This window comes from Chenopodium quinoa, unplaced genomic scaffold (genome assembly GCF_001683475.1).
Source record: "Chenopodium quinoa cultivar QQ74 unplaced genomic scaffold, ASM168347v1, whole genome shotgun sequence".
NCBI lineage: Eukaryota > Viridiplantae > Streptophyta > Magnoliopsida > Caryophyllales > Amaranthaceae > Chenopodium > Chenopodium quinoa.
Window position 1 is genome coordinate 1,781,048 of NW_018742980.1, and position 25,993 is coordinate 1,807,040.

Genomic DNA, 25,993 nt, shown 5'->3' on the forward strand with positions numbered 1-25,993 from the left:
AGCAAGTAATAAGTACAAAGCAAATAAGACTAAAATTTTGTAGAAACCAAAAAGAATATTAGTGATTAAAGGGAATAAACAAAAGGGAAAAAATTAATTTCATGATGATGATGATGATCATGTTTAAATTGGGATATAAGATGGAAAATGCCGAATTTAGAGAACATCATTAAAATATGGGCGACAGTGGGAGTGTGAAGCGACTCAAGAAAGAGAAATACTAGTACGGGTCAAAAAGACAGGATCCTAAGCACTGTACACGCGTCATCACCTCACTTAGTCACTATTTCCATTTCTTCGTCTTATTTCTTGCCATCTGTCGACCTCTCATTCGCTATTTTCCTTTCCTATGTTTTGCACCCCTTGTTTTCTCTCTCCTCTAAACTACAGTTCCTACACCACAATAATTATGAAAACTCCTTAATACTCGTAGTTAATTGCTCCGAATTGTTTTAGTTGACCCTTTATAATCCTTCCGTTTCATAATAACGTAACACTTTTTTTTTACTGTTTCATAATAATTTCAACACTTCTTTTTTTGATAACAATTCACTAATATTTTATGGTGTATTATTTCTGTCTTCTACCAACCCCACTTAGGCCCAATTCACCTCACCTTATTTTTGTTAAATTGAAATTAATTTTACTGAACTGAAATTATTTTTGCTGAACTTAAATTATTTTTACTAAACTGAAATTATTTTTACTAAATAGAAATTAATTTTGCTATTGAAATTATTTTTATTGATTCTCTATTATATTTCTTCTTTACTGAAATTATTTTTACTGAACTGAAATTATTTTTACTGAATTTTATTTTTTTAAGGTGAACTGAACAGGGTTTTACACTGCTTTTTTTATTATTTCTTTTCTATTTACTATTAAATATATCCCTACTAACTATATATTATAAAATTCTCCCTTTGATCCTCACCTTATAATTCTCCTAAATCTTTGTGCTTTCCCTAGTGTTTAAATTATTACAAAACGGAGCGAATGCTAGGTAATTTTTAACACTACTTGTATTTACAAATGTTATTTTGACCGACTTTTCTATGTATTTACAGTTCCTACACTACTTGGATTATATGCAAGTTAAAACATAATTAAGTGGTATCTAGTTTTAATCGTCTTCTAACTTTTAACACTATCTATTTTTTTTTTAAGTGAAACATTTTACTTTTTACACTTTTCACCTAATTCACTTTGAGTCTTTAACTAATATTATTAGTAATTTATACTCCGTACATAAGAAAAATATAGTTTCGTGGTACTTGTTGGAATCCTTTCAACAATTAGATTATTACTCTAATATTCAAGTTGTTATAATATCTCCTTATTGATAATTAAAGTTATTAATGGTCAAAGTTTCTACATTGTAAAACATTGACTTAAAAAAATTACAAAGGGAGTACTTGTAAGATAAAACATTGACACGAATAATATCAACATAAATATATTATACGGAGTAATTTTTCACTTATGGAGACGATTAAAATTATCAAGATAATTTGTGCAGAATTTTACTTATTAAAAATTAGATTAGTCGTTAAATTTGTTCGTTGATAAATAGTTAAATACTTAGTATGATTAAATATATGTATTGTATCAACTTAACAAAAATAAAATAAAATAAAATAAAAAAATGAAGTATTAACCAACAAATTAAAGGGAAAAAAAATATTAAAAAAAGGGTCCCACCGTCCTTTCTCTCTTAAGTCCCACCACCACCATAAGGGTCCATAACCCTTCAAGTGAAGGACATGATCCGCTACTCTCGCTTATTATTTCTCAAAATTTTATTGTTTTCTCTCTCATAAAAACAAACTAAAATCAAAGATCCATGGAAATGGAAGACCAATATGGTATATCAGATCTACGCCAGTTTATTAGCCGAGCAGCTACGGTCACTCAATTCCCGCCTTTTCCAGTACAACAACCCCCATCGCTTCCTCCATCCTCCGACCTCTTTTCGGCCCATCACAACCATCGGGGTCTATCGCTCCCTATTACTGCTGCTCAGCATCAGCAGCAGCATCAGCAGTATGAGATGGTGGTGATGGGCCGAAGCATGTCAGACATGCTGCACCATAATAATACTCATCATCATCCCGGACACTTTAATTCCGAGTCTACTACTACCACTGCTACTGCTGCTGCTAATCATTTGGGTGGATTCGATGGCGGCGATGGTGGTGCTGCGAGGTGGCCGAGACAAGAAACATTAACACTTCTCGAGATCAGATCTCGCCTTGATCATAAGTTTAAGGAAGCTAATCAGAAAGGCCCTCTTTGGGATGAAGTTGCTAGGTATAGTAACAACCCTCTTCTTCTTTTTTGTTTTAATAATCAAATATTAATATTTATAAAAAAGAAAAAATACTTTCTACAATAGTACTATTTGATTTTACTTGTATTTGCAAAGCAGCTGGCTTTATATACTCTAGCGAATAATAAGCTTATTTTGAAGCTTAAATATTTGCCAAATTTTTGCTAAATTTTTTGAAATTCATTTTCAGTGTTTACTTGCTGTTTTTAGTAGAACTGACAAGTAAAATGACAAGTAAAATTTATCATACAGAATTTTTTGAATAAAATAGTGGTCCTCAAAAACTAATTTAATAATAGTAATGAGTAGAATTCAGTCAATAAACTAGGCTGTTAAGTTGATTTCATCTCCCTTTCATTTTTGTCAATTTATATCTCAAAAATCAAAGCTAGGGTTTCTCACATTCCCCAAATTATTCTTTATTGTACTTACAAAAAAAAAAATCATTATATTATTTAGTTGTATGTATTTGGTCTGTCACTTATACCACTCATTTCACCTAATAAAACATTCCCATCAAAAATATTTTTAAATTTTTAGTTCGATACTTCAATCTGTCCCCTTTTTTAATTAACCACTGACTATATTACAACCTCCATCCGGACTTAATTGTCACATTATTATACAGTTCATCTTACACTGTCAATGTTACAATTAATTCTCGATAGAGGTATATAGCAATTTATTTGATTTGACCCATGGGAAATTTTTTGTTGCTTTTAGGTGATTCATACACTAACATGCTTTATTTTGCTAATGATGTTACAACAATAGATGATTAATCATTTATATTTTTGAATGATTGTTCTAGGATTATGTCCGAGGAGCATGGATATCAAAGAACGGGGAAGAAATGCAGGGAAAAATTCGAAAATTTGTACAAGTATTACAAGAAGACTAAGGAAGGAAAAGCCGGTAGACAAGACGGTAAACACTATAGATTTTTCCGGCAACTCGAGGCGCTCTATGGTGAGCACAATTCTCAACATCATCATCCAATGACTTCAACCTCGGACACGCATCATATAGCCGGAAACATGGTCCCTCACTTCCACCCCACTCCGGAGAATGTAGTCCCATCGAAACTAGGGGTAACGGATAACCATCAACTACACCGGCCTACGAGTGTAAGCCTCTCGAACTCCTCGGACTATGAGACCTCATCCTCGGATAATGAGGGAGGGGGTTCAATAGAAAGTGATGAATCTAAGAAGAAGAAGAGAGGGAAGCGGAGTTGGAAGGCGAAGGTGAAGGAGTTTATAGACTATCAAATGAGGAAGATTATGGAGAAGCAAGAAGCTTGGCTCGAGAAGATGATGTATACCTTGGATAGTAGAGAAAGAGAGAGGATGGAAAGGGAGGAAGAGTGGAGGAAGCAAGAAGCCGGAAGAATGGAGAGGGAACACAAGTTTTGGGCTAGTGAACGGGCTTGGATCGAGGCCCGGGACTCAGCTCTTATGACTGCCTTGGAGAAGCTAACAAACACTAGGGAGAAAGAGGTTGCTAGTGATATTGATCATCGTAACCACCACCACCACCACCATCGTAGCAATGAACATCATTGCCGCGTGGGGATCCATGATAACACTCATCATCAATGGCTAGAGACCGAGGTCACGAGGCTTATACAACTTCGAACGAGCATGGAATCAAGGTTTCAACAATGTGGGTTCTCAGAGGAAGTTTTGTGGGAAGATATTGCTGCAAAGATGGCTTATTTGGGGTATGATAGGAGTGCAAGTGTATGCAAAGAAAAATGGGATAGTCTTAACAAGTATTTTCAAGAGAAGGACAACAACATTATTATTAGGGATGATGGTAACAAGAAAAGGAAGGAGAATTATGGAGAGGTTAGTAATCATAAAAACAAAACTAGTACTAATAATAACAGTAATAGTAATTGTAATCATAATGGAGGTGGAATATTATACATGAATCACATGGGATTAGGAGGTTTTAGTAATAATGAGATTAATGAACCTAGGCTTCAACTTAATGAGGGATCATCTTCGTCGCCTTCGTCTCACAACTCTAATGCTAATGCTAATGTTAATGTTAATATGAATGTTAATGCTAGTAGTAGTACTGTTGGTGCTGGTGGTGGTGTGATGAATGATAGCTGCCTGAGGTTTTTTCTCGGCGACGGCGAGGGCACCCTTGGTTGGGATAGTACTAATTATGGGTTGAAGCTCAACAAGGGTGGAGGTGCTTAATCTTTTTCTAAATTTTGAGTGATTAATTAGCTAGGCAGAGTTTGAGATGAAGATTGTTGAGCAATTAGGTTTTGATGATTATAAACTAATGATGATTATCTATCTAACGTGTATGTTAAGTTGTGCATAGAAAAAGCAAATTATGCTTGGAACAGGATACAAGGAACCTGAGTAATGACAGGTATATATGTAAGGAACTTGAGCAATATAGGATAAGCAAACAAGAACAACGATAAGTGTTATGGTTGATAAGCATGATGATGGCTAAGGGACCATGAAGGTAACTATGTAAACATGTGTTTACATATGTTAGCTTCATAAGGTAAGTATCCTATACATATATAGGTTATGTATGTGTAGGAGTCTTTTAATTTAGTTTAGTTTTCTTTATTGTTTTTATAAATAAAAAACTAACCTTCTGTTTTACTTTGTTATTCTCAGAAGTTTGCTCAGTTCGTCATCATCAAAAAGGGACAACTTGTTGATCCTTATGAGGTTTTGATGATGATGTTAAGAATTGAGCAAACTTCCATTTAATAAGGATTTTCTAGTGTTGTGATGTTTGCAGGTTCAGTAAGCGTTGAGGGCTGAAGTAGGAATTGAAACAGAGGAACTTTAGAGGATCCATGAGGATACAAGTAAATTTAGAAGAAGAGTTCCAGAAATGGAACTTCCAGAAGTTTCTTAACAGGAACTTCAAAACGGGTTGTAACGACCTGGTTTCGGTGTAATGCTGGGGAAAACCCTAAGATCCAGAATATATCAAGACTACAGGATTCCAGAACAAGAGTTTCAGAGAAGCAACATGAAGACAGAGAAATAGAAGTATATTGCTCTAGGATTCATGTAAGTATGTTGGACATAAAAGTCGGTCTGGAACAAGTCTATATAGAACCAAGGTGAATTCCAAACAGTCAATGAAATTAGAGTAACTGACTTGTCAGGAACTCAGAGACTGTCAGAGTTCAGGAACCTAATAGGAACTTAAGTATGAACGTCGTTAAAAGTCGGTTTTAATGATATATATATTTACTTTATACGTGCATATCTTTTAGGGATTTGGTTTTACTGAATAAAGATATTTATCTTCTAATAAATCCCTTTTGGAAAAAGATAAGATTGTTTAAAAAGTATTTTAAACAAAAAGATAAGTTTTGAATAAAATCTGATTTTATGCTAAGTTTATCTTATTATTATTGACAGTTTTTATTCTTAACAAAAAGATATATTTTCAGAAAACTGATTTTTAGAAAATATCTTTTAAACTTATCTTTTCAGAAAATCTATCTTTTTCAAGATGAAATGAATAATTCGAGTGTACTATAAATATGCTCATACGCATTCATTCAAAGAGGAGGCTGACGAAGTGTAGTGGTCGTGCTTAATGGTTTTATCCTTCACCACGAAGCTAAGTCAGTCCTCCTGGTCAAAGTTCCTATCAGGTTTTTGGTTACAATACGTCTAGTGAGTTCCAGACAGGTTTTGAGTGTTCAACATATTAGTTTTATACATTATATCTTTTATATGTATTTGAGAGTTGTTTAAGGGTTTGAGTGAACTCTTGTAATGGGGAATTAATAAGGGTTTGAGTGAACTCTTGTATTAGGGTGAGAACTTGAGTGAGTTCTTTGTATGTAGAGAAGGCTTTGAGTGAAGCTTGAGAGAAAGAGAAAGAGTAAGGTTTTGAGTGAAGTCTTGAGTGAGAAGAGAGGTCTTTGAGGGAAGATTTCAAGCTGCAACTATTAGAGGGAATAGTTGTTGGGGATATGAGTTCGTTGAGGAACTCGGTAGAGGCTCAAGTTCCTCATAGGTTGTAACAGAGTCGTTGGCCTATTTTAGTGGAATGTTTTGAGTCAAAATCCCTTTGGGTCGAGGTTTTTCACTTCCTATTTGGCCTAGGAAGTTTTCCTCGTAAAATCTCTCTTGCACTATTTCTCTATTGCGTTAAGTTTCTTTTAATTCCGCAAAAAGTGACTAGCAATCTCCATACTACAATTCACCCCCCCTCTTGTAGTATTTCATCTAAATAACAATTGGTATCAGAGCAGGTGCTCTTGATAAACCGGGTAACCCCGAGGAGCAAGTTCCAGGCTAGGATGGATATCTACAAGGAATGCAGTGAATGGAACTCAACCCTAGAACGTTCCGAATACCACGTGAAGACCAAAGTCTGCTTGTGAAGCAGATGTGATTCAAAGATGAACATCTTTGAGGTAAGTGTCTCGTCTTTGAAGTCTTGATTATATGCATGACATTATGTGTACAAGTTCCTTGTAGTATTTCTAGTTAAATTTTGGATTTTGTTTTGAAAGTTTGCAAATCAATTTTGTGTAACCTCAAATTTGATTTATAGAGTGAAAAGTATTTGTCAGATTTACAAATTGATTTATTTTTAAAGAATCGGTTTACTGGAAATAGTTCAAGGAACGTATTATGTAGAATTATGCATATTTGGTCTCTTGGAACCTGGATTATCCCTGTATGGAAACTTAATTCTTTGGGCAAGGTAATGAACGTATATTTTGAATATTTTCCAAAGAATGACCTTATCATGTGTATGTGTTTTTCTGAATATTTATTATGTAGACACATGATGTTTATTGTTAGTAAAGATAGTTGGTTTAACCGCCTCTCACTAGAAAGCCTTTATAAGAGGTTTGTAGTAGGTGAATCGACAACATGAATAAGTGTGTAAGTTGCCTATACATCTCTCTGTAAATATTGGTCATGTTCTTTTGGTATGTATTAATCCTTCACAAATTCCAATTGAAATTCAATTCCCTAATCTTATGAAGGTTATTTGTGAATGGATGAAAAGAGAAGTTGTTTGGATGTTTATAATGTATATCATGACAAACTAACTTCTCTTCTAGCTTTGTGCAAGTTATTAATCATTGTTTTGTAGGTTTGTCCATTGAGACAAATTGGTGCGTAAAAGTTTGTTCCATTAGAAGCTCAGTGCTTAAATTGGTTGGAACTTGGTGAACTTGGAATGATAAAACGAATTAGGGATACAGGAATAACAAAGCTTCTATATCAAGGTGCTATAGGAGTTAGCGTATACGTTCCTGTAAAGATTCTTGTTCAAGTTCCAGTTAAGTTCTTATTTGGAACAAAGCATTAATTCCTGTAGCAGACTCTTATGAAGGATAATGAGTTAAGATGATTATCTTTGACTGCGTGTTGGAGATTCATCATTTTGTTGATGGAACGACATCTAAAAGGGAGTCAAAAAGGGAACACATCATTTGTGGATCTCAAGGTGATTCCTAACAACAACCTGACATTTCTAGGTTTTATTGAAGATGAGATACCTCTATGCTTCAAACTGTGAACATGTTAATCTTTTCATGCTTGATAAACCTAGTAGGAACTCGAAAATAGGTATATGTACATGTAAGTTCCAAACAGGTTAAGATCGAGAAGCATGAGAATGAAACACATGTTACATTCTCTTTCAACATCAGGTAGATGGTAAGCAACACTAATCCATTGGATCTTAGTGATATGGATATGTTTACCATGTGATATGTAGAGACTAATTGAAAGATATGTCTTGTTTATAAGTAATGAAAGCAAATGAATACTTGGTTAATTTTCTTAACAGAAGAGATGATGAACTGTTTGTTGAAAGTCTTTTCTATCACAGGGTATGTGGCTAAGCGTTCATCATTTATGAAGGTATAGATCTAAAAATGGAACCTAGTTCCAGTAATTGTTGATGTTTGTTGCAGGAACACAGGATTGACAACAAGTTTCCAACTTTGAATCATGAAAGACACGGAGAAAACAAAGTTATATGCTAATGGTCTTTGCAGGTTCTTTGGAATAGTTTTCAATGTCTCTTGCTACATCATCAACACTGAAGCAATAGATCTTTGATGAACAAGACACCCTATGTTCCACTTAGGGATGTTTGATGATATAAGTTCCAAGGCGATTTATCCATAAACGCCTAGACTAGTAAAACATAAAGAGTCTACACTATCATGGTTAATGTGCAATAAATGAACATATTTTGAGACTGACAGGTTTGTTCCCATCAAACAGGTTATAAAAGATGAACTCATGTGTTCTTGAAGAACTAACGGAGTTCCTAATAAAGAAATATGTCACTAAGGATAACAGCAAGGGCTAGCTACATATGTTGAGGAACTTTGAGATGTTAAGTTCAAACTCATGCAACAAAGGTCAATGAACTCAATACAAGAAAGCAAGTTCCAACAAAGTTCCAGAGCTAAGATAATATTTGTTCCGACCAGCAATATCTCAACAAACTATGGAACTAAAGTGTTTTTCATGCATATATATAACCAAAGGGAAAACCTCAACAACCAAGGATCTGAGAAGAGCCCGAGATATCAATCGAAAAGGATGGACTTTATAACTCATAGTTGTATAAAAGATAAGTCTGTTTTTAAGGTTGATGTAAACATGTAATTGGTTGTTATCAGGTTAGATGTGCAGCAGGAACTTAATAAGCTTAAAAAGAAGAAGATGCATGTCACATCCTGAACCTATTCTAGAACACCTAAAAAGGGTCGGAGATTAAAAAAGGTGTTCTGGCAAAAGCTTGTTGAGTAAGGCACGTGAATGGAACAAGGCCAGGTTGGTTCTTAAAAGAAACAACCAATACAAAGGTATGTATTGTCTTTAAGGAACTTGTTGCGTGTGTAGCTAGACTTGAAGCAAATTGAATAATATTTGTTCTTGCTGTTTATATGGGATTAGAGTTGTACCACATGGATGTCATGTATGTCTTGATATGAATTTTTGTAGACGTCTATGTGGAACATACTCTAGGATAGAATCCTATCCAAGTTCCTTCTTGAAAATTGAGTTTTAAAAGTATCAATTTTTGTTTTCAAGATTAACTGAGTTATTATTAGTACTTGTTTACATTGATATATCTCTGGTACTACTAACGAGCCATTGTGAATTGGTTTTTGCTAATTTATGATAAGAAAATATATTTGTAAGATTAACCACTGACAATGGAACTTGAGTTAGAAGTGGAAGTTCATATTAGATTCGAGATCATCAAGGAACATAACAACCACTTCAAGAACTCCAAGGTAAGCCATCATACTCAACCAATGCTTTAAAGTTATATTTTTACTGGTAAGAGACTACATAAGATATAAGTTCCTTTTCACATGTCGACATTAGATGAATTGAATTGATATTTTTTTGGTATGAATGCAATATGTGAATTTGTGAATTGATTCTCTTATGGTCTTGTCTTGATTTGTCATATTCTTGTTTATTGCTTAATGGAACAAGACTTGATGAAACATAACACGAGTATAAAGTATTTTTTCCCATAAGTTATGTCAAGCTGGGGTTCCTATGTTATACTTAAAGTAAAGAATATGCGCTTATTTTTTATGTGTCACACTTAGTTCTTGTGTTGTAAAAGACATACTCACTTGCCTAAGAGTATTAGAGGTCTCATAATAGAACTATGGGTGCTGTCAAACACGAAGTTCCTAAGTTGTCAAAGGAACAATGGAAGAAACTTTGATGGAACAAGACAGGTAAGTTCCCAGACCGTTTGTAACTCACTTGTTTAAATTTCAGAGGGAACTAACCTATCTTTTAGCCAACTTTCAAGCATCTACGCCATATATCTTCGATCGCAACATTATTCTACAACTCTAAGTTGTGTGTCCGTGTTGCATATACTTTAATTGTCCCATATTTAGAAAATCGAAGATTCTTATTAACCCAATTCAATTTCCTCTTTCCGTTCACACACTTTTACTTTTTATTCTTAATTCCCATGTGCTCTAAGTTTGTTCACCATCTTTTTATGGTTCAATGAAACGTGAAAAAGGGTGATTACATGTTGAGGGGGAAGTTGAAGAAAAAGAAAGAAGTAAGTACTTGAAAAGGAAGAAGAATGGTAAGGGACTCAGGGGGAATAAGGTAGGAACCAAGAATTCAAAATGGTTCAGATCTGGTTGTGGAACTCAAGTGTATGAGTAAATATTCTCTTCATTAATTTAAAATGTGTTATACTAGGAAATCATGCAAAATTTGTGTAATGACACCCTTTGGAAAAAAAAAAGAGAAAGAAAAGGAAAAAGGGTGGTCAAATATTTAATTTCCTGGGTATCTATATATGAAGAATGTTGACTATGTTGATGTCGTGTACTCGTATACTTGGTGAGCTAGTGAAGGAACAATAATAAACGACGAAGGAACTTGATTATGATGAAACTGAAATCTATTTAAGTTCCAGTATGGAGAATGTTCCTCAAAGAAGTTGGTGGTTAAGGTAAGGGAACTTGGTTATCAATTGGCAAGATGAATATGTGTTGTGTTCAATAGGAGATTCAAGAGTTTGAGATAAAGTACAATGTGGCGGTTCTCATCTCAAAAGGTTTAAACGAAGAGCACAAATTCCACTTCACGTTCCCTCTACTTATTTTGTTCCATATGCTTCTTTATATATCCTTTAAGCTTGCGCTTTAATTGGTCTATTCATGCAATCCATTTCTAACTTTTTAGCTCTGATCTTTACTTGAATTTTAACTTCTTATTTGTCAAGTTCAATTAAGGGTTTTGAAGTTGGGCCTTTGGATTGTGAGTTGGAAGTTAGTGTGGAAATGGTATCCGTGTTTGAAAAGTGAGTACCTTGAGGCTTTTAGGAACAACAAGTGTTTAACTAGTATATACTTACTTATTATATGGTGGTAGGTGTGACATATGACTTTAAGTGCATATAATTTACGAAAAACAAACGTGTGGAACAATACCCTTTTTGATAATGACAAAAGGGGGAAGAATATGTATGATGCTTATGGTATGCAGTAATTAAGTCTAAAGTTATTACATCATGATTGTTGAAAGTATTTATATATTGATAAATGATGTGTATTGCTAAGTTCCTAACTATTAAGTTCTTGTGTATGTTCTTAACTTGTTTAAATGTTATTTCCTTGAAAAACTAAGGGGGAATAAATGTACAACGATTATCCTTTAATATGTGATGAGCATCAATAGTTTGTCATCATCAAAAAGGGGGAAATTGTTGAGCAATTAGGTTTTGATGATTATAAACTAATGATGATTATCTATCTAACGTGTATGTTAAGTTGTGCATAGAAAAAGCAAATTATGCTTGGAACAGGATACAAGGAACCTGAGTAATGACAGGTATATATGTAAGGAACTTGAGCAATATAGGATAAGCAAACAAGAACAACGATAAGTGTTATGGTTGATAAGCATGATGATGGCTAAGGGACCATGAAGGTAACTATGTAAACATGTGTTTACATATGTTAGCTTCATAAGGTAAGTATCCTATACATATATAGGTTATGTATGTGTAGGAGTCTTTTAATTTAGTTTAGTTTTCTTTATTGTTTTTATAAATAAAAAACTAACCTTCTGTTTTACTTTGTTATTCTCAGAAGTTTGCTCAGTTCGTCATCATCAAAAAGGGACAACTTGTTGATCCTTATGAGGTTTTGATGATGATGTTAAGAATTGAGCAAACTTCCATTTAATAAGGATTTTCTAGTGTTGTGATGTTTGCAGGTTCAGTAAGCGTTGAGGGCTGAAGTAGGAATTGAAACAGAGGAACTTTAGAGGATCCATGAGGATACAAGTAAATTTAGAAGAAGAGTTCCAGAAATGGAACTTCCAGAAGTTTCTTAACAGGAACTTCAAAACGGGTTGTAACGACCTGGTTTCGGTGTAATGCTGGGGAAAACCCTAAGATCCAGAATATATCAAGACTACAGGATTCCAGAACAAGAGTTTCAGAGAAGCAACATGAAGACAAAGAAATAGAAGTATATTGCTCTAGGATTCATGTAAGTATGTTGGACATAAAAGTCGGTCTGGAACAAGTCTATATAGAACCAAGGTGAATTCCAAACAGTCAATGAAATTAGAGTAACTGACTTGTCAGGAACTCAGAGACTGTCAGAGTTCAGGAACCTAATAGGAACTTAAGTATGAACGTCGTTAAAAGTCGGTTTTAATGATATATATATTTACTTTATACGTGCATATCTTTTAGGGATTTGGTTTTACTGAATAAAGATATTTATCTTCTAATAAATCCCTTTTGGAAAAAGATAAGATTGTTTAAAAAGTATTTTAAACAAAAAGATAAGTTTTGAATAAAATCTGATTTTATGCTAAGTTTATCTTATTATTATTGACAGTTTTTATTCTTAACAAAAAGATATATTTTCAGAAAACTGATTTTTAGAAAATATCTTTTAAACTTATCTTTTCAGAAAATCTATCTTTTTCAAGATGAAATGAATAATTCGAGTGTACTATAAATATGCTCATACGCATTCATTCAAAGAGGAGGCTGACGAAGTGTAGTGGTCGTGCTTAATGGTTTTATCCTTCACCACGAAGCTAAGTCAGTCCTCCTGGTCAAAGTTCCTATCAGGTTTTTGGTTACAATACGTCTAGTGAGTTCCAGACAGGTTTTGAGTGTTCAACATATTAGTTTTATACATTATATCTTTTATATGTATTTGAGAGTTGTTTAAGGGTTTGAGTGAACTCTTGTAATGGGGAATTAATAAGGGTTTGAGTGAACTCTTGTATTAGGGTGAGAACTTGAGTGAGTTCTTTGTATGTAGAGAAGGCTTTGAGTGAAGCTTGAGAGAAAGAGAAAGAGTAAGGTTTTGAGTGAAGTCTTGAGTGAGAAGAGAGGTCTTTGAGGGAAGATTTCAAGCTGCAACTATTAGAGGGAATAGTTGTTGGGGATATGAGTTCGTTGAGGAACTCGGTAGAGGCTCAAGTTCCTCATAGGTTGTAACAGAGTCGTTGGCCTATTTTAGTGGAATGTTTTGAGTCAAAATCCCTTTGGGTCGAGGTTTTTCACTTCCTATTTGGCCTAGGAAGTTTTCCTCGTAAAATCTCTCTTGCACTATTTCTCTATTGCGTTAAGTTTCTTTTAATTCCGCAAAAAGTGACTAGCAATCTCCATACTACAATTCACCCCCCCTCTTGTAGTATTTCATCTAAATAACAAAGATGAAGATGACTAGTATTTTTTTTTTTTTTTTTTTAAATATGAAATTTTCTAATTTGATGTGTAGGAAAGTTGAGAGTACTAGCTAGCTAGCTAGAGAGGCAATGGGATATGAGCAATACCATTGGAAGGACAACATCATCAGTTTGGGTATGCAAGTAATTAGTCTAACTTAAGATTTTATTAATTAATTAATTAGTGTATGTAAATTATTTGAATGTTGTTTGATTATAATATGCTTATTAATGATTACTCAGAAGTCATCATTTTTAGTAGGAAATTATTGGTTTTTATCTAGACTTTTTTTGTTTGATTTTGTGCATATCTTATATCCATCATTAAACCGGAAATATGGCTATGATTTAGGGGATAATCTCAATGATTAAGGTGTAGAATTAAAGATCAAGGTGGTTGTCATCTTTGTTTTATTTTATTTTATTTTATTTTTGGTATAATTATATCATAATATAAAAAGTATTTAGTTTTAATTCTATTTCTGTTTATATGTAAAGTATTTAGCTTATAAAAGTTGTGACCTGCATATTTAGTTACTCCATCTGGAAAACTATTGAATGTTTAGACAAGCAAAACAGTTCTGCTTTCTCCAACACATGATGTTGACTAGTGATAAGATAACAAATGTGACTTTTTTTTTTTTTTTAAACTATTTTTTCATGTGCGATTTTGGAGCAAGCATGTTATCTAACTTGATAGGCTATCTCCTAAAAATATTTACTTATATCACTAAGAACTCATACAAGTATTAGTCATAAATAGTGATCTTCAAATTATATATCTTGAAATGGCATACACTATTTCTATGTGTCTTTTAGGCATACTTCTAATACTCCTAATTAATTAACTGTCGCCTTCACTTTTTAAAATCAAATGTTTAAGTGACAACAATTATACAGGGTATCAGTAATGAAATTGTAACATTATGAGACAAATGAATGTGTCGATAACATATTCATAAACCATTTTCTAAATTGTTTATAATAATACTTCTTTTCTATTTTATTTATATACTAGGTTAAAATCCCGTGCAATACACAGCAGTTAAATATTTTTTTACAATAATATTATAAAATATAAAGTATGTAAAAGATATATGGAATATGATTGTCAAACTGGAAAGAAAATATCATAAGGTATAAATAATTTACTTAAAGATTGTGCCAAAAAAAAAAAACGAATAAGGCGGGAAAATTTTGAAAGATTTGCTTTTAGTATAGGTTAATAGATTTTGTGAATAATAGGACATTTTGAAAAAATAAAAATGATTTACTATTTGGGTCCGAATCTTCTATCCCACTATTGTGTTCCATTCCATGTACCACTTAATTTTAGTAGTCCACATCATTTTAGCTATTATTCATTTTCTTAATTTAACTTTTAATAGCAAATAAATTTTAATTTACATATAATTTATATTCAAGTACTAATCATTCTTTCTTTTCTTGTATACATTTACGTTTGATTTAACTCTATAATTTATTATTAGCTTGTATATATTTTTACATAAAGATAGTTATATTTCGATCATTGATTAAAAACCTTTTATGTAGGTACATTTATTATGTACTAGAAAAAATGGTAAGTGTTAATTTTAAAGACATTAAAAGAATTTTTACTTTTAAATTCATATATTTAATTTAAATTTCAACTTAACGTAATATTCTAAATACTAACCATTACTCCCTCAATTTATTCACATACACCACTTTGAGTAACGTTGGTGCTTCACACATAAAACTAAACATGCTCACACAGTCATACGGTTACCTATTACAATCGTCTCAAGGTATATTTCAAACATCGATTTTTTTATTTTATTTTTATATAATATGTAATTATTGATAAATAAAGTTATCATTAGTTAAAATTCTGTATTGGCATATAATTCAAGTTGGGCACTTAAAATAAAGGGTGTAAAAAGAGTTAAGATTATATAAGAACCTGTTAGAAGATAAGGCTAATAAGTGAATGCCAATTATTGATTTGATTACACAATGCTCATATAGGTCCAAACACTTGTGAACTCATATGGCTCTATGTGAGTAATTATTGTATTATTAGTGTAACTCATGGCTATAAATACAATGCCATAGAAGTAAGAATACAATGATAACACTACAACAATTTCACCCATCTTCTTTCACTCTTTTACTCCTTTTATTAATCAAAACTTTTCTATCGGTAAATTCTTTAACACGTTATCAGCACCAATTTTCAGTCAGGTATATTTATACCTACTTCTAAAAATTTATAACAAATAATACTATCTACTTCTAAATGTTTCGAGGAGTATGCTCTATAGTTGCCCATATTTGGGATCCTCTATAACAGAAACTCAAACATTTACTATATATACCTCAAAAACAACGGTGAAAGTTCTCTTACTTGTGAATTTACTACTATCATCTTTTGTTTATTCATGTTGATGTTTCTTTGTTTGATCCATGTTGATATTACATACTCATTTTACGTAAATTTTTATCTTAGTTATTATAATTGCTAAGTAGTAGCTTTGCATGCATATTATTATTAACTAGATTAACAAAAAGATGCAGCCTTTTATACTTATTATTTTTCTTACTTTTACATACTTTTTGTGTTTCTTTCCGTTTTCGAACCCATGATCTTTTATAGATATTAGGGCTCTCGGACCACTATGGCTTGCATTCCCAGTGTGATAACCTTTTACAATTATAAATATATATATATGGACCATAATTTTATGCCAGTACGTTAGACTATTATATGATATTTTTACAGTTGTACAGAACAGTAACGGATAAACCTACCTCTATAAAAGACGGATTTTTCCCCCAATTTCACCACAAATTCCTTATCCTTTCCCACTTTTTTATCCAAAAATCACCTAAAAAAAAAAAAAAAAAAATTCACCCCCTTCTTCTCCGATATGTTCCCCGACGACGGCAACCAAAACACCCAAAACACCCACAACTTCACTTTTGAGGAAGATTTAATGAAGATAAAACAATATTTCCTTCTAATTACGGCGCTTGTAATTTTATTAGTAGCAATATTAATTTTTGTCATTATGTATAAGTAAAACTCACTTATTTTGTCGTTTTAGTATATTAAAAGCTTGTTTTTGTTTTATTATGTATGTTTGTTGTTATTAATTATCATTGTATAATATTACCGTTATCATTATAATTATTGTTACTACTGTCATTGTTGTCGTTTTGCTGTTTTTTTTTGCAACTAACATGATTAATTTTTGCCTAATCATATAATTACTCACAATAATAAACCAAGGGGGAGAAAAGACTATATTATTTATGGTTTATTATTATTAAATTTAATTATCACGTGTCTTATTAACTTAATTATAAATATGGAAGAACTAAACATGTGAGTTGTACATATAATTTGTTATTATAAACTAATTATCACGAAATTTGTTGTAGCTAAAATGGGAGACCTTATGAAAAGACAGTTCAGCATCTTAGATTTATCTGGAAAGAAATTTCTGGAATGGAAAGTGGACGCAATGATGAATTTGAAAGCTCAAGGCTTGGAGCACACTGTTAAAGAAAATAAAAGTCCCTCTGGTCAAACAACTGATACTACCACTTCTGCAATGACTGTTGCAAAACCTGTTACTGAACAAGATAAGGCAAAAGCCTTAGTGTTGTTAAGGCATCATTTACATGAAGGCCTTAAAACTGAGTACATGATGGTTGAAGATCCCAAAGAATTATGGGATTGCCTTAATGAAAGATTTGGACACCACAAAAGGGTGCTCCTTCCTAAGGCATTATTTGACTGGACAAATTTACGGTTCCAGGATTTCAAATCTGTAATTGATTATAATTCAACCATACATGAGATAGTGTCTATATTGAGATATTGTGATCATCCAGTTTCGGATGAACAGATGATTGAAAAAACACTCACTACCTTTCATGCAAGTAACATACTGTTGCAAGAACAGTATCGTGAAAGAGGTTTTAAAAAGTTCAATGAATTAATGAGTGTATTGCTTGTTGCGGAACAAAATAGTGAACTTTTGTTGAAAAATCATAACCTGAGACCAACTGGGTCTTTGGCCACTCATCATGAGGCAAATGCAACAAATTCCTATCCACCCGAGTCAAATGCTACAAGAAGAGGTGGACGTGGAAATTACAATGGCCGTGGAAAAGGCCGTGGAAATTATCGCGGACGAGGCCGAGGACGTGGTAGAAACAATTTTCAAAGAAACAGTAATTTCAAAAATTTTGAAAAACAGAAGGGACAGTCATCTGGAAGCCACAAACAAACTCTTTCAAAAGGAAAAGACACATGTTACAGATGTGGCATGACAGGACATTGGGGACGTACCTGTCGTACGGCCAAACATTTGGTAGACCTTTACCAGGCTTCTGTAAAAGGCAAAGAGAAAAATGCAGAAGCAAATTATGTTAATGAAGAAAATGCTCCATGTCCTACCCTTGATGTGTCCGATTTCTTCATGGACAATGCTGAAACTGGGAATGATTTCATTCTTGGAGAAAACAACAATGCTTAGGTTCCCCATCTACTAATGTAACATATGCTATGTTTTAATGTATTTTCTTAGTTCCCTGTATTTTAAATTTCTAGTCATGTACTTTAAATCTTTATCATCAATAAACGTTTGTATGATATTATTCTAAACTAATCTTAAATTTATTTTATGAAGATATGGATCTACCTGAAGTTAGTTCCGAATATCAATGCCTTTTGGACAGTGGAACAACACATACTATCTTAAAAGATAGAAAATATTTTTCACAACTAAAGTTGTTTCAAGCAAATGTAAACACCATTTCCGGGTCAGCTAAATTAATTGAAGGATCTGGAAAGGCTTGTATAATGCTTCCAAATGGAACAAAATTAATAATCAATAATGCTTTATATTCGAGTAAATCTCGAAGAAATCTCATAAGCTTTAAAGATGTACGCCAAAATGGCTATCATCTAGAAACAATGAAGACAGATCAAAAAGAGTATATATGCCTCACGGCAGAAAAACATGGCAAGAAACATATATATGAGAAATTGCCAGCATACTCTTCGGGGTTATACCGTATAAACATACGACCCGTGGAAATCAATATGATATCTAACCAGAAGTTAGATGACAAACATTTGATTATTTTATGGCATGATCGTTTGGGACATCCAGCAACTGGGATGATGCAAAGAATAATAGCACATTCAGTTGGACATTCAATAAGAAATGTCAAAATTCCCCGATCAGATGAATTAACATGCTCTGCATGTTCACTTGGCAAATTAATAATAAGGCCATCTATGAACAAAATTGCTACTGAATCTCCAAAATTCTTGGAAAGAATTCAGGGAGATATATGTGGGCCAATTAATCCAGCATGTGGACCATTTCGATATTTCATGGTTTTAATTGATGCCTCTACACGATGGTCACATGTTAGTCTACTTTCAAGTAGAAATGTTGCCTTAGCAAAATTACTTGCCCAAATCATCAAATTAAGAGCACAATTCCCAGATCATACAATAAAGAAAATAAGACTTGACAATGCTGGGGAATTTACATCCCAAACATTTAATGATTATTGTATGTCAATTGGAATTGATGTTGAACACCCAGTAGCTCATGTTCATACACAAAATGGCCTAGCTGAATCACTAATTAAGAGATTACAATTGATTGCAAGACCATTATTAATGAGGTCAAGATTGCCATCATCTGCTTGGGGACATGCTATAATACATGCAGCAGCGCTAATTAGATTGAGACCTACAGCTTATCATAAATTCTCACCACTACAACTTGTTTGTGGTCGAGAACCAAGTATCTCACATCTAAAAATCTTTGGTTGTGCTGTATATGTTCCCATTGCTCCACCCCAACGAACAAAAATGGGTCCACAAAGAAGGCTGGGAATTTATGTCGGGTTTGAATCCCCCTCTATAATTAAATACCTTGAACCATTGACTGGTGACTTATTTACGGCTAGATTTGTGGACTGTCACTTTAATGAAACAGTATTCCCAGCCTTAGGGGGAGAGAAAGTGGACCCACATAAGAAAGAAATTGAACTCATTTGGAATGCAACACAACTGTTGATGTTAGACCCACGAACAAATATGTGTGAACAAGAAGTTAAGAAAATTGTTCATTTACAAAGTGTTGCAAATCAATTGCCCGATGCATTTGTAGACACAAAGAAGGTGACAAAATCACATATACCAGCAGAAAATGCCCCTGCACGTATTGAAATCCCAACTGGTAATAAGGCCATAGAAAATGAATCTCAGGCACGCAGAAAGCGTGGAAGACCACTTGGTTCAAAAGATTCTAAGCCAAGGAAACTAAAAAGATTGGATGGAATAGAAAATGAGACTAATAATGTTCCCCCGTCAGAAGGTCAAGAAAGACCAAATGTGGATGAAAGTAAAGAAAATGATGATAATCCAAAAGGGGACGAACAAGAAGACAACCCTACGGGGAATGAACAAGATGTTCAAAACATCGATAACAATGAAATTTCAATGAATTACGTCTCTACAAAGACTCAGTGGAATAGGAAAGATGTTATTGTTAATGAAACATTTGCAAATTCCATCGCAATCGACATCGTGTCTGATGAAAATGATGTTGAACCAAGAACTGTAGAAGAATGTCGACGTAGGAGTGATTGGCCAAAGTGGAAGGAGGCAATGCTGGCTGAGTTAAAGTCACTTGAAAAACGAGAAGTTTTTGGGAAAATAACCCTTACACCGGCAGGTGTAAAACCCGTTGGATACAAATGGGTATTTGTAAGAAAACGTAATGAGAAAAATGAAATAGTTAGATACAAGGCAAGACTTGTAGCCCAAGGATTTTCTCAAATTCCAGGGATTGATTATGAAGAAACATATTCTCCAGTGGTTGATGCAACTACATTAAGATTTCTGGTAAGTTTGACAGTCACAAAAGGACTGCAAATGCGATTAATGGATGTAGTGACTGCGTATTTGTATGGGTCACTCGATACGGACATTTACATGAAAGTCCCCGAAGGACTAAAACTACCAGAAAACCACAAGCCTAGACAACTGCTTTCCATAAAACTAAAAAGGTCACTTTATGGATTGAAACAATCTGGAAGGATGTGGTACAACCGTCTGAGTGAATACCTTATGAGAGAAGGATTCAAAAACAACCAAGTTAGTCCCTGTGTTTTCATAAAGCGATCACAATCAGGATTCGCTATCATTGCAGTTTATGTTGATGATTTAAATATCATCGGAACCCCAAATGAACTCGAGAAAACTGCAAAATACTTGATGAAAGAATTTGAGATGAAAGACCTTGGGAAAACTAAATTTTGCCTTGGACTACAAATTGAGCACTTGAGTCATGGCATTTTTGTCCATCAATCAAATTATACAGAAAGAGTTTTGAAACGTTTCTTCATGGACAAAGCAACCCCAACCAACTTCCCAATGGTTGTTCGCTCTTTGAATATGAAAAATGATCCATTCAGACCCCGAGAAGAAAATGAAGAGATTCTGGGTCCAGAAGTACCATACTTAAGTGCAATTGGAGCCTTAATGTACTTAGCTAACAATACTAGACCCGACATAGCTTTCTCTGTGAATTTGTTAGCCAGGCACAGCAATGCACCAACATATAGGCATTGGAAGGGAGTTCGACACTTACTCCGGTACCTACGAGGGACACAAGACCTTGGTTTATATTACCAACCAAAACAAGATGCTGCTCTCATTGGGTATGCAGACGCTGGATACTTATCAGATCCTCAAAATGCCAAGTCACAAAATGGATATGTATTCACTTATGGCGGCACTGCAATATCATGGAAATCAACAAAGCAGACATTGACCGCGACATCATCAAATCATGCAGAGTTGATAGCCCTCTATGAAGCAGGACGGGAATGTGTGTGGCTGAGGTCGATGATCAGTAATATCCAAAAGGAGTGTGGAATGAACGCAATAACAGAAGACCCAACCATCATCTTTGAAGACAATACAGCATGTATCGCTCAAGTAACTGAAGGATATATTAAAGGAGATAAAACGAAACATATTGCCCCAAAACTGTTCTTCACACATGATCTGCAAAAGGACGAGGAAATAAATATCCAGCAAATTCAGTCTTGTGAAAATCTTGCCGACCTTTTCACCAAATCACTTCCTTCGAAGAAATTTGAACAGTTAGTTCACAAAATCGGAATGCGACATCTTCGTGAACTATGCTGAGATCAGGGGGAGTATTATATGTACTGCACTCTTTTTCCCTTCGATCAGGTTTTTATCCCACCGGGTTTTTCCTGACAAGGTTTTTAACGAGGCAGTATACCAAAGCATATAATACAATAATATTGGTGTACTCTTTTGGCTATGGGTCTTATCCCATAAAGTTTTACCTAACAAGATCTTTAGTGGCATTCAAGGGGGAGTGTTAGAAGATAAGGCTAATAAGTGAATGCCAATTATTGATTTGATTACACAATGCTCATATAGGTCCAAACACTTGTGAACTCATATGGCTCTATGTGAGTAATTATTGTATTATTAGTGTAACTCATGGCTATAAATACAATGCCATAGAAGTAAGAATACAATGATAACACTACAACAATTTCACCCATCTTCTTTCACTCTTTTACTCCTTTTATTAATCAAAACTTTTCTATCGGTAAATTCTTTAACAGAACCAATGAATCTTCAATCAATGGGAATTTGCTTGTTCATGTCCAAGTTATGAAATTGTTTATTAAAGTTAGGTGTACTAAGGTACATGAAGTGCCCTGGACCTCACTTGGGGTCCAAATCCTCTTTGTTCCTCACTTAGGTACTCTATGACAAACCAAGGGTCCTTGATTGTGAGGAATTGAATCAATGGTGTTGTATGAAAAGGGTAACATGTTTATTACATGGGTAAAAGTGTAAATTTAGCAGTTAAAATGGCCAAAACCGCTGCTTCAAGTAGCGGTTTATCCCTAAAGCCTTCAAACCGCTACTTGAAGTAGCGGCTTATCCCAAAACCAATACTTTTCCTTTTGCTACATGATAAAAGTAACTTGAGTATTTAGGAGATTAACTGAAGCAGCCTTTGCTATATAATTTGACAATTTGTACCAAGTCCAGAATTCGCACAATGGATTTTGAGAAAAAGATTGTGAAGTGTTTTTTTCCAACCCTTCTAATAATATGAAAGTTGGATACCTCTACGATGTTAAGTTCAATTTAGTTCTTAAATTAACAAAGTTTGTTTTTGAATTACTTTTTCCGGCTTAAAATAATTAACACATTTGACTTTTTTCACTATTCATATACAAAGTACATATTAACTTTGACTATAGTTTAAATTAATAAAAATAAAAAAATATATCATGAAATATGCTTTTAAATATGTATAAATATAAAGTTGTATGATAGTAACTTTTTTTATACTTCTTATTTCTTACTAATATATACTCTGTATATAATTCTATATATTTATAAAGTTCAAAATAATGCATTGGCATATGTGTATCAAGTTTGATTGTGTCAATTGTTCTAATATGAAGTGAATAGTTTGTTTGTTGATTCAATAAAGATTATTTATTTTAGCCTAAGTTCATTGAATTAGAATTTATCTTTAATCATAAAATATAGGTCCTTTCATCTCAAAAAGATGAAGACAAATTCCAGTATTGCATGAAAGGAAAACAAGCCCAAGACAATAAAGATATCTTCTTGCTTTCTTAAGAAAAGAACATAGTAACCTCTGCTAACGTTTTGTACATGACAATGATATCACTAGTCCAATTCCCAATATAGGGTTCTTTTCTTTAGAGTATTGTATTATTTTTTCTCAAATTTTTTAATTGACTCTTCAGATAATGTTTCAATATATATAATAGACTAACTGTTGGGATTGGATCTAAGTTCTTAAATAATGTGGAAAGAATAAGATCTTAGAAAATGAAGGAATTGAAGTAATTAAGAACCCTAGGCCTGTCAAATAGAATGCACTTATGTTTATGTATTATGAGTTCATAGATCCATATAAATCAAGCTTATCTCCAAGAAAATTTAAAACAAAACATTTAAAGGAGGAAGTATGGATTGTATATGATTAAGATTTTCTGGTTTCTAAATTAGTATAATACACTTGTTAGTTGTTACCACACCATGTAAATTAAATTGGGTTATACTTGATTATCTAACTTAAACTATCACATACCCTGGATCAAACTCTAACTAATAGAAAATACATGCATCACCCATTTTCGATCCAAAAAACAAAATTTATTAATTTCAACTTAACCAACCTAGTATAATAATCATCTTATTAATACTGTATTTATTTGATTATTTGATCATTACTAAGCTAATTGACAATACACTATGACCCAATCCGAATTAAAAGCAAATCAAATGATAATCACTTCGTCGAATTAACCGGTTTGTTTGTTACCTCCACTAGTAATTATTCAACAAATAAAACACCCAAAGATGTTGAGGTAGGTACTCCATAATTTAATTTATATTTCCATGACTTGACACATCATCCAGAATCTCAACCCTAGACACACATATCAAATCAAATGACCATTTGATAATAAGTACTAACAAATTAAAAGAGCAATAATATAATAATCATAAATTTTTGACAGAAATTTTAGAACAAGCTAGCTAATGAAGGCATGACGCACAAAGAGGATAAGAAGATTCTTTACTGAATCAGAACTAAGTGTTATGTTAGGTCATTCATTCAAACACACAAAACAAAAATAAAAAACATTTATGTTATTGTTTGTTGTACACGACTCTATCTATGATATTTATTTTATCTGCAAACTTTAAATAAAATAAAAGAGAGAGAATAAATGCATGATGTTACATTATAATATAATAATGCATGCATGCATGGATATGTATACTATATGATATGATGGCACATCATAAACAGACAAACATTAATATGCAAAGTAAGTAAAGAGAAGCTATTGAACTTGGAGTTATGTCTGAAGCTTTTTTTACTTACACTTTAATGGTGAATCAAACTGATATAGGAAAATATGTCATGCTTATGTTATGTTATTTTTCTGACAAATAAAGAAATAAAAACAAAAGAAATATAAGAAAATGACACTGCAAAAAACTCAGTATAAGTATCAGTTTCAGTCTCAGTCTCTCCCTTGGGAAGGAAGTCAGTAAGTAAAAGAGAAAATATTTTGAACTTGAGTCTCACTCTTAACACAAACTGAATTATATATGAGCCATCTACAGTTAAGTACACACAGATCCCCATGATTTTTTTATTTTTTCAATTTTTTTATTTGTGTATATGTGCATTTAAGTTTTTTTTACTGGGTATTCTGTAATTATTTGAGCTTATCATGTTTTTTTTTTTCTTTTTTTTTTTTATTTTTATAATTTGGTTGATGATTAAAAAAAAGGTATATATTCCTTTTGTATATAGATTTCATGTTATTAGGTGTTCAAGTCAAGTCGTTCATGTTTAAAGTCACGTCGAGTTAGTTATTTACTTTGAGTGTACTATTACCTTTATCGCGTCTTGTTTTATGAATTTAATCTTTTCGGAATCATATTACTAAAAAATTTATTTGGTAATATGAAGCGCTTCGTAGTAAAAATTTATTAAAATCAAATGTATGCTGCACATTGAGACAAATTGAATATAACAAGATCTTGCAAGATACAAACAAAACAATACATTGAAAGATTTAGACCAAAAAACTTTAGATCTCCCTTGAATTAAATTCAGGCAAGAATTTGTTATTTCAGGTAGAAAAAATTGTAGCTTTAGCCATGTGAAATCAAAAAATTTAATATAGGTCAATTATTTACACAACAATTAGTAAATAAGAAATAAAGAAGAAGAAAAAAATACCTCATATGTTATGTCAACTTACCCCAAACAAGTGAAGACTTCTATCATAAAGACATAAACCTATACCTAAATGTATCCTAGGGTATACTTATGGTCATTTGTCAGTTTCACTTTGTCTAGGGATTTTTTCGGGTGCATATAAAATTTTCACAAACAAGTACTCCGTAGTTACCTAGTATATTCATTCAGTCACAAAAATGAAAATGGCATTTAAAAGGATTATATTTGTCAAGGCAAATGACTAAATATTACAATTTGTATATAAGAATATTCTTGCGTTTAGTAGCTATCAAGAGCCTACATCTCTTGACTTCTTGAGCATCATCACTTTCTAATGTATGGTTACATCAAAAATGTCTTCCAATGCCTTCGATTAGTTTCGACATTGGGCAACTACTACAATTTACCTACGCACTTTAGATTCATTTTATATCAACTCATATTTTCCTTTGGTCTAATCAAGAAAAGAGCCTAATCAAACTTTTGTTTTCTATTTTTTTTTTTATTATAATTTTTAATGTACTAAATGTTATTTACGTGATAAA

The 25,993-nt window shown here is 32.9% G+C and overlaps 2 protein-coding genes across 3 annotated transcripts; both read left to right on the forward strand.

Moving 5' to 3' along the window:
- Positions 1-1,424: 1,424 nt before the first annotated feature.
- LOC110729369 (trihelix transcription factor PTL-like) lies at positions 1,425-13,835 on the forward strand. Of its 2 annotated transcripts, none has more exons than XM_021909104.1 (3): positions 1,425-2,310; positions 3,141-4,594; positions 13,558-13,835. In XM_021909104.1, exons 1-2 carry the CDS (start codon positions 1,844-1,846, stop codon positions 4,540-4,542), a joined length of 1,869 nt encoding a protein of 622 aa, XP_021764796.1. In that variant the 5' UTR covers positions 1,425-1,843; the 3' UTR covers positions 4,543-4,594; positions 13,558-13,835. The 2 variants fall into 2 exon arrangements, with proteins under 2 accessions (XP_021764796.1, XP_021764797.1); XM_021909105.1 differs by having other exon boundaries at positions 1,428-2,310; positions 3,141-4,179; positions 13,623-13,835.
- Positions 13,836-17,000: 3,165 nt separating this feature from the next.
- On the forward strand, positions 17,001-18,098 carry LOC110729424. Its single transcript, XM_021909161.1, has one exon. It carries the CDS (start codon positions 17,001-17,003, stop codon positions 18,096-18,098), a length of 1,098 nt encoding a protein of 365 aa, XP_021764853.1.
- The last annotated feature ends 7,895 nt before the right edge of the window (positions 18,099-25,993 follow it).